A 9,516-nucleotide genomic window follows, 5' to 3' on the forward strand; every position below is an offset into this window, starting at 1 on the left:
TACAAAGCTGTAGACATGGTATAATAAAAACCTGAGAACTCTACAATTTTTGTGGGTTTTATTTGTATTTATTTATCTTAACATCAATTCCAGTCTTTTAAATACAGCAGAGAATTATATCATTTAAACTGTTCAAAACTTTTGGGGAATTTATTTTGCCAGAAAGTTGATACATTTGTCTTTTTTCCCCACACAGGGCACCTTTCTAAGCAAAAAGACTGACGCTTTGTTCCCTGAGGATGAGGCTGTTGCTCTCATTCATTAACAGTCAAATACATGCTCTAAAAATGTGGTAACTTTGGTCTCCATGCGTTATTTCTCAGGAAATTTTACACAAACCCAGATTTGGGACTACACTTCAAAGTCTCCAGTTTAATAATCTGATACGGTAATGTCATGAGACATTTAACATTTCCAGTCGGTGATGTCATACCTTGCTGGAGACGACAGTCCACCCTGTGACTCAGAACATGATCAACCCCCCCAGAGCTCAACTGAAGAAAACAGAACTCACAACTATGTGCGAGTCACAGAGACTAACTTGGATGTGTGACGATATCGCCGGATGATGAACATTTTTAATGAAAAGGTCTGATGAGCAAAACCGCATCAACATTTGCTAATACTGGTTCTTCCTCGTTTTAATTAAAAAAAAAACAACCTTTCCTAGTTTTTACCTTCACATGACCGTGACACGATCACATTGGGCTGACTGATGCTTGATCAGGGCTTCAGGTTGGTGAACACGCCACCAGCGTGCAGCCCAGTGAGCCATCAACCTCATCAACCTGCCAGGAGGTCTTGATTCTCAACAAATATTCATACACTAGATCCTCTGTCCAGCCCGAGTCCAGGCTGACTTTATCAGATACAAGTCTAATGACTGATGCATCACAATCACAAGCTTCCTTCCTTCCTTCCTGCCACAGCCGGCAGCTGAATGGCGGATCGGGGCCCTCATCTTCTGTCCCGGTACCGGCTCCTGTCCCCGCGTCTGCGATCGTCCCTGTCTCTGCTTCTGTCCAGATCGTCTCTCCTCCCTCTGCCCCCCCACGCAGGCTCTCTGTTTCGGTCCCGGCTCTCCCTGTCCCTCTCTCCCGGTCTGTCCCATTCCCTCCGCCCTCCACCCACTCGTTCCTGTACCAGCCCGGCTCCGATGTTAATGGGCTTCCGGAAAGGCCTGTCCCTTCCGCCGAACCGCAGCTGTCCGGACTCTTTCTTCCCTCCCAGCCCGCCACCAAGCCGTCTCGGTACCCATCCTTTGAGGGTCCTTTCCTGTTCAAAATCCACAAACACCTCGTGCTGGTCCACCACCAGCCTGTTAGCGTCCCGCCGGGCCCGGACAACTGAGCGCTCCTCCTTGTACTCAATGAAGGCGTATCCTTTGGAGAAGCCCGTCACTATGTCCCGGACCAGCCGGAGCCGCTGGATGTCTCCGTACTTGGAGAACACTTGATGTAATTTCTCGTCAGTTGTCTGGGGGTTTAGTCGGGACACAAAAAGGGTGAGCAACGGGTCTCCCACAACACCCTTGTTGGGCTTGTAACGCGCACACATAGCCCTCCATACCGCACGGTCATGGGGCTCCACGTCCGTGCCGTCGATACTTCCAGCTTTCAGCGGGTCGTACACCTTCGCTATCGGGCTCCAGTCAACCATTCTGTCCCAACAGGCTGCTTGGTCTTGAATACTCGAGTTGCTGCGTGGTTATTTACTTCTTACTCTCCAGGCCTGCGTTGAGCTATGGGACGTTCTCACTTCTTCGATTTTCACGCTTGAAAAGCGTACGCTAATATAAACAGTCCGTCAGGAAACTAACCATTCAGGCTCTAAGGTTCCTACTTTCTGAAAACGCGATGAGACTTTTTTATATCAGGTACAATTTCACTATCGCCCTAAATTATAATTTAACATAAATGGACCATTTTTTCCTACGAGGGTCTGAAGCGCTTAATTACAAGATCTGCAAATGCTGTCCATTAACTACAGAAGTTGTTCAAAGCCTCAGTTCAAGCAAATATTTTCTCCAACTCAGAGGACTGCTCTAATTTACAAAGCTGAATCAAAACATGCTACAAACAACAGTCCTCTAAATAAAATGTTCTTAACAAGCCCATCTCAATATCCAGAAGTGAGTTTTTTCATTTTTTGTCAACCAACACCAGCCTCACCAGCAGATGAGTTTTATCTCATAACTATTTTTACAAAGTAATCCTGATTCACAAAGTATCAAATATCCTACAGGGCCAACAATTTGATTCTGCCTTGTGATATGAGGATTATCACTAGTCAAACTAACTATTTTAAGCTCCTGAACGGCACCTTCAACTAATCATCCATCTTCCGCTGTTGCTCATGTGTGTTTTAGTGTTCTTACACATATTTACACAATTCTGTAGTTAGAAAAACCTATTTGGAACTCTAGAATGCTTTTAGGAAAAGATGAAATTGTGTTGCTGTATGTAAGAAATAATCACAGGACAAAACTTTACAAAATCAAATTATTTAATAAAACAGTGGAAAAAAAAACCCATCTGCCTGAGCTCCACATAGAATCACTATTTACAAACCCATTACGATGTGCTCACTTGGTCACCCACAGCTAGAAAAATCCACCTATGAATGAGTGGTCCTGATCTTCAGCTGTGCTCCTGATCCATCGGGTTCTGACTTCTGTTACATGTCCTCCACGCTCCATTTATACGCTGCCTCCTGGACAGCTTTTTTATCTGCGATCCTCGTGTAGCGTTTCTGTTCAAAACCATTCGACCTGCAAGAAAAACAAATTAAATTCCACTGTTAATTCTGCCATAACGCCGTCCGGTCCATGACCGGTGTTGTTAGAAAATTAACTAATGGGATGTAGGAAAAAAACTGAACTAAGGATGGGTTAAGAAGGGTTTACCTGTTAACGCCATCCCAACGATACCCTGGTAGAATATTGAAGCGGTTTGGAGGAGGTGCAGGGCCTTTATACCGAGGTTTGTCTGCAGAACAAAGTCAGACGTTCTGAATGAATGCAAGGTGAAAAAAAAATCTCTTTATCACAGGTGCCAGTGTTTTAGCTTTTTTAACTTTCAATACCTGGTGTCTTAGAATTTTGTTCCTTCTTCCGTCTGAGCATCCCGGCCATCGTATCGCCCTCTCTCACCCGCTCTCTCAACATACGGTCAAGCTCTTCATCCTCGTAGTTGCGTGCCAGTGGCTTTTGGGCTTCACGCACCGCATCCTCAAGTTTCTGCTGCTGCATCTGGCCCTGGGCCAATCTATGAATATATTATTTGTTTGATCAGGGAAACAAGAAGTTGTATGTTCTGTAGCCTTCTTCAACATGGGATATGTAATGCTGACTTACCCTTTCCCCCATTGAGCATATTTCTCATCCTTTGCAGCTTTTTCTCCAGCTTTCTTCTTCTGCCCTTCTCGCTCCAAATCCAGATCCCTCTTTTTACCACTCTTGTCTCGAAACACAGTCTGCGCATTGCGGGATTCATCTAGTGAGTGCAAGTAAATGGGTGAAAAGTGTCATTTCAGACAAAAAAATCCCAGGAGTTCTGACATGAATCACTTAAAACAAAAGTTGACAGTAATAAATGAACTGAGTCAACCTTCTAATGGCTGGTTGTGCCTGTCTCTGCGACGGTTCTCTTCCTGCTCTTGCCTCAGAACATCTCTGGTAACCAGACCTGACTTCCCACCAGAGAGCATACGATGGCCCTGGAGAGAAAAAAAAGACAGTAAAATTTTGGTCCAATAAACTGCAAGGCTCCAGATTTCAAGTTGATCGTCAGATAATATCGGTTGCTCACCTGTGACTGGCCAGGCCTTCGTGGAGGTGACAGATCTTCATCCGACACCTTTCCACTCTGTAGCCGCCGTCTGGGTGGAGACTGGTCGGAGTCAGAGCCTGGTCTAGTTTTGGACCTCCTCCTTGGTGGAGACTGGTCAGAGTCTATAGCCCCTCCTCTCTGTGACTTTTTTCGTGGAGGAGACTGATCAGAGTCTGAGTCGTGCCTGGTCTGATGCCTCTTAGCTGATGGTGATTGATGACGATGAGGTGAACGTTTGAGACTTGATGAATCTGCAAAAACAAACCAAGTTCATTATTTCGTGAAGAGTTTAAAAAACAAACTGGCAAATCTAATCTCTGGCTGTGGTTCTCAGCAGAAAAACAGTGTTCACTTCAGGCAGGGAATGAGTCTTCACCCCAAGTGAAGGAATTTCAGTATCTCAGGGTCCTGTTCTCGAGTTCAGGAACAATGGAGCGTAAGATGGGCCGAAGAACTGGAGCAGTGGGACCAGTCTTACATTTGATCTGTTGCATTGTTTTTAATGAAAAGTGAGCTGAGCTAGAAGGCAAAGCTCCCAATCTGTTGGTCAGTCTGCATTCCTTCTCTCACCCGTGGTTATGAAATATGGGTCATGACCGAGAGAATGAGGTCCTGAATACGAGCAGCAGAAATGTGTTTCCTCAAAAGGGGGAGCCTCTCTTAGGGATAAGGTGAGAAGTTCAGTCGTGAGTGACGGACTCAGAGTAGAGCTGCTGCTCCTTTGCATCAAATGGAGCCAGTTGAGGTGGTCAAGGTATCTAGTCAGGATGCCACCTGAACACCTCCAGGAATGTCCAGCTAGGAGGAGGCTGCAGGGCCAACTGAAGACTAGGTGGAGGGAATGGTCAATGCGGCCAGGGAAAGGGAAGTTTGGGGTTCCTCAATGGACGTGCTACCCCCACAACACCATTTCCAAAAAGCAGTTGAAGATGGATGGCAAATATACAGGAAAATTTCAAAGTATCATTTAGGAGAGCAGAGCTGGATTACTAGAGGACTGTTGTGGACATCTTAGTGCAGCAAGGAAAGGAGCAGATTTCCCCCTGGGATACATTTATTTTTTTCCAATTGCTTCCCATCACTCACCTTTATTTTTCACTTTTCCTGATTTCCCTGAATGTTGCCTCGGAGGTGACATGTCTGGAGAGCCATGGCGACTTCTCCTAGGTGGGGACACATCTGGAGAGTCATGGCGGCTTCTCCTAGGTGGGGACACATCTGGAGAGTCATGGCGGCTTCTCCTAGGTGGGGACACATCTGGAGAGTCATGGCGACTTCTCCGAGGTGGGGACACATCTGGAGAGTCATGGCGACTTCTCCGAGGTGGGGACACATCTGGAGAGTCATGGCGACTCCTGCTTGATCCCACAGGCTCTGGATGTTCGTTCCCTCTTCCTATTTCCTCCTCTGTGTCTTGAGATTCATTTTCTATAGTGAGACAAGACTTGACATCATTCAGTACATCACAGGAGTGCAGCAGTTCTGAAACCAAATTCAGCCCTCAGCATTCTGCTGTTTGGGAACACTACAGTTTCTCCATTCATGTCGGTGACAATGGACAGAGACAGGAGGACAGAGACAGGCAGGTCAGACAAAAGCTAATAAAAGCCAGTTGTTCATTGTAACCTGTGATGTGAGCGGCTGAACGTTTCCTCTTTCATTTGCGATATCATCACCCAAACATGAAGATGCCTGGTACAAATAAATAACAGTTACATGCAAATCCAGCTCAAACCGGTGGCACTGAACCGCATTTGTGAACGAGTCCCCTCATTCGTGCCCAGACTCCCTGGATAAAGACATCCCTGTTGCAAGTCACTGAGCTCTGTTCCAAGGTTCGTCCTTTTAAGCTGGTGATTCATATAAGCTCTTTCTAAAAACAAGTTCAAGAGTTAATTTTGTTCTTAATTTTTATGTATTTGAAAATATTTAATTGAATGTTCTGGGGGAAAAAAAAAACAGTACTTATCAGTAGTAGATAGCCGCAATATTGACGGTTCTTTAATTCAAGACTGTGCCAAAGTTTGCTCAGTAAACCAGGTGTTTTTTTTTAAGTTAAAGAAAAACAATTGATGTTATATTTTGTTTCTGTACTGAAAATACATTATCAGTCAAAAGTTTGGAAACACCTTCTCATTCAATGTGGTTTCTTCATTTTTACTACTCTCTGCATTGTAGATACATAATGAAGACATCAAATATATGAAGCAAGATATATGGAATTATGTTGCAAAGACAAAATGTTAACTATGTTTTAGATTCTTCAAAGTGGCCTCCCTTTGCTTTGTTGACGGCGCTGCAAACCCTTGGCCTCTCAATGAGCTTCATGATGTCGTCGTCTGAAATGGTTCTCACTTCTCAGGTTCTCCTCGTCAGGGTTCATTTGTGGAATTTCTTGTCTTCTTAACAGGGTTGGGATCATCAGTTGAGTTGTGGAGAAGTCAGGTTGGGACGCAGCTGACGGCTCTAGTTGACACTGTTAGAGTTCACATGATGGCAAGAACCAATCAGCTGAAACTTGAATGTGTCCCCAAGTGCAGTCACAAAAACCATCAAGTACAATGATGAGACTGGCTCACGTGAGGACCGCCCCAGGAGAGGAAGACCAGGAGTCTCCTCTGCTGCTGAGGATGAGTTCATCTGAGTCACCGGCCTCAGAAATCACCAGTTAACAGCACCTCAGATCAGAGCCCAGATGAAAGACGCACAGTTCTGGTAGCAGACACGTCTCTACATCAGCTGTTCAGAGCCAATCAGGCCTTGATGGTCGAACAGCTGCTAAGAAACCACCACTGAGGAAAAGCAACAAGCAGAAGAGATTTGTTTGGGACAAGAATCACAAGGAATGGACATCAGACCAGTGGAAATCTGCGCTTTGGTCTGATGAGTCATAACTTGAGATCTTTGGTTCCACCCACCGTGTCTTTGTGCGACGCAGACAAAGTGAACGGATGGTCTCTGCGTGCATGGTTCCCACCGTGAAGCCTGGAGGAGGAGGTGTGATGGTGTGGGGCCTTTGCTGGTGACACAGTTGGGGATATATTCAAAATTGAGGGCCCACTGAACCAGCATGGCTGCCACGACGTCCTGCAGCAACACGCCATCCCATCCGGTTTGCGTCTCGTCAGACCATCATTTATTTTTCAACAGGACAACGACCCCAAACGCACCTCCAGGCTGTGTGAGGGCTATTTGACTAAGAAGGAGAGTGATGGAGGGCTGCACCAGATGACCTGGCCTCCACAGTCACCTGACCTAAACCCAGTGGAGATGGTTTGGGATGAGATGGAGTCAAAAGTGAAGGCCAAAGGACCAACAGGTGCTCAGCATCTCTGGGAACTCCTTCAAGACCGATGGAAAACCATTTCAGGTGACGACCCCATGAGGCTCATGGAGAGAAAGCCAAGGGTGAGCAAAGCAGATACCAAAGCAAAGGGTGGCTATTAAGAAGAATCTCAAATAGAAAACCTGCTTTGAGTTCTTTCACACATTTGTTTACTACATAATTCCATGTGTTCATTCATAGCTTTGATGCCTTCAGTGAGACTCTACAATGTATACACATTAAATGAGAAGGTGTCGCCAAACTTTTGACTGGTAGTGTATATTAAACCAGGACTTCATATGCACCGTATGAGCTACATCCTAATTTTTTGAGCCATTACACCCCTAATCAATCAGGTTTCAGACATTAACAGACCTGTGACATCTCATCTTCTTTGATAAATACGAGAGTTCATTACCGCCAACCACTTTCCATCTGTTGGTGTTTCTGAAAACTTCCAGCTGTTTCACTTCTTCAGGGCGCTCATCAATCACTTCGGCTATCTGAGTAAACATTACAAACACAAGTCCTTTCAAGACAGAATCAGGTGAAGAAGAGATAATAAACTTGACAAACATCAGAGATTTGGTCATTCCATCAAAGCATGTTGGCCATCTTTCTTATTTCCCCTGTCAAGACTTGTGAGAGGTAATAACTGATTGCGGCAAAAACGTGAGCACATATCTTAAATTTAAAGAGTATTTTCAAAATCACAAAGGGCTTAATAATAAAATCTATGAATAAAAATCTTGAAAGAACATTAATCTCCATTGAATCGCGATAAGTTGTTTCATTTAGCCATTATTACTGTGTTGTGGACATTATCTAGGTTTTTCACAATTTGCCCTTGTTTCCAGAAACTAACAGGACAAAAATTAAATTTAGTTTGTAACTTTACAACGATCAATACTGAATGTAAAACATTCATTGCTTTCCCAACTACATTTATGTCTTGATGAAGAAAATATTTACCCCAATATGAGTTAATAGAGATCACGTCGACAAAAGAAAGCATGAAATTTAGAGAAAAAAATTTCTCCGATGAAAAGATAGAGGATAATTTTAAAAAGAACACACATAATTAAAATTTATAAAAGCTTAACGACGTGTTGGCAGGCTTGGCATTTTAGAGCGAGAATGGACTCGCCCGCTGAATTAAGTCCGCTCGTGTGCGATCTTACCACTGGGGCTTCCTCTTCGTCTTCTTCAATCTCCTTTTCCTCGGTAACCATCTGTCTCCAGTCTATGTCATCGTCTACGATTTTAAGACTGACAAAAAAGAGAGTGAGGTAAGTCGCCCACTTACACGTTTCATTACAAATGATGAGTGTTCATCAGGGCTGGAAGGCTAACATTAGTTGGCTAGTAAGCGCTTAACTAGCTTAACAGCGAACACACATAGGAACTCAAAACTTGTAACAACTCCTCTAAATGTTATAACCAACTTACCCTTTTCCAGGAGCCATACGCCGTTTCTTTTTAAGCTTCCCCTTTGATTTCTTTCCATCTTGATCAGTGGATAAATAGCGCTTTAAGTATTCAGCTTTAGACAACTCTGAGCCTTTACTGCTAACAGAGGAGGCGGCCATCTTTGTGTTGTGGGAAACTACGAGTGCCACCGAGGAACAAGGACGTTTACCTTTTTCAATTCGCGTCTCCAAAAACTCAAATGTAGTGTGCGTGAGTGCGTCTTCAAATGGACTTCAAGGTCCAGATGAAAACTAGCTTTCAGTAATTGTTTTTTCAACCTTCCATTTCTTTCATGGCAGACACTTGTTTCTTATGTAAATTAATGAAGACATTCGAAAACAATGAGTGCCCCATGATGGTGAAGGGATTATGAATTTTTCCTCAAATCAGGTGTCCATGTACAAATCAATGGTGTCTGTGAAGGAAATATAATTTCCAGAGAGACATAATAAGACAAAAATAAAATATAAACCTAATTTTTAGCAGGCGTCGTAATTTGTTTTTCCATCCATCGTCATCTTCCGCTTATTCCTACATATCTTAATATGTAGGAAGATGACGATTTTCGCGGGGGGGTGGTGGAGCGTCAACGGGCGAGAGGCAGGGTTCACCCTGGACAGGTCGGCAGTCCATCGCAAGGACATACAGGAGACTCACATTCATACCTACGGTCAATTTAGAGAATCCAATCAATCTAGTCAGTAAGTCTTTGGACTGTGGGAGGAAGCTGGAGTACCAGAGAGAACCCACACAGACACGGGGAGAACATGGAGACTCCACACAGAAAGATCACGTGCCCGAGCCGGGACTCGAACCCGGAACCTTCTTGTGAGGCCACAGTGTTAACCACTGCACCACCGTGCAGTCGTAGTGTGTTTTTGTTAATGATAA

General features: G+C 44.3%; 2 protein-coding genes across 2 annotated transcripts; both read right to left on the reverse strand.

Annotated features, from left to right (window-relative positions):
- Positions 1-34: 34 nt before the first annotated feature.
- Positions 35-1,798, reverse strand: snrnp35 (small nuclear ribonucleoprotein 35 (U11/U12)). The gene has a single exon (XM_086226455.1). It carries the CDS (start codon positions 1,657-1,659, stop codon positions 958-960), a length of 702 nt encoding a protein of 233 aa, XP_086082581.1. The 5' UTR covers positions 1,660-1,798; the 3' UTR covers positions 35-957.
- A 689-nt stretch (positions 1,799-2,487) lies between these two features.
- On the reverse strand, positions 2,488-8,784 carry bud13 (BUD13 homolog). The gene is made up of 10 exons (XM_086226146.1): positions 8,605-8,784; positions 8,337-8,424; positions 7,574-7,658; positions 4,917-5,258; positions 3,810-4,081; positions 3,609-3,717; positions 3,356-3,494; positions 3,085-3,266; positions 2,906-2,987; positions 2,488-2,770 (listed from the first exon to the last, which is right to left on the reverse strand). The coding sequence occupies exons 1-10, from the start codon at positions 8,742-8,744 to the stop codon at positions 2,677-2,679; spliced, it is 1,533 nt and encodes a 510-aa protein (XP_086082272.1). The 5' UTR covers positions 8,745-8,784; the 3' UTR covers positions 2,488-2,676.
- Positions 8,785-9,516: the final 732 nt, after the last annotated feature.

This window comes from Aulostomus chinensis, chromosome 15 (assembly GCF_037954235.1).
Source record: "Aulostomus chinensis isolate RoL2024-O1b breed Wild chromosome 15, RoL_Achi_v1.0, whole genome shotgun sequence".
In the NCBI taxonomy this organism is placed as follows: Eukaryota; Metazoa; Chordata; class Actinopteri; order Syngnathiformes; family Aulostomidae; genus Aulostomus; species Aulostomus chinensis.

What these genes read in the sequence shown, in the direction of transcription:
- snrnp35 (XM_086226455.1), bottom strand. Translation starts at nt 1,659, where the DNA reads ATGGTTGACTGGAGCCCGATAGCGAAGGTGTACGACCCGCTGAAAGCT.
- bud13 (XM_086226146.1), bottom strand. Translation starts at nt 8,744, where the DNA reads ATGGCCGCCTCCTCTGTTAGCAGTAAAGGCTCAGAGTTGTCTAAAGCT. An exon ending in AGGAAAAGTGAAAAATAAAG is followed by an intron (nt 4,082 to 4,916) that starts GTGAGTGATGGG and finishes TTGTTTTTGCAG; the next exon opens with ATTCATCAAGTCTCAAACGT. An exon ending in GCACAACCAGCCATTAGAAG is followed by an intron (nt 3,495 to 3,608) that starts GTTGACTCAGTT and finishes TGCACTCACTAG; the next exon opens with ATGAATCCCGCAATGCGCAG.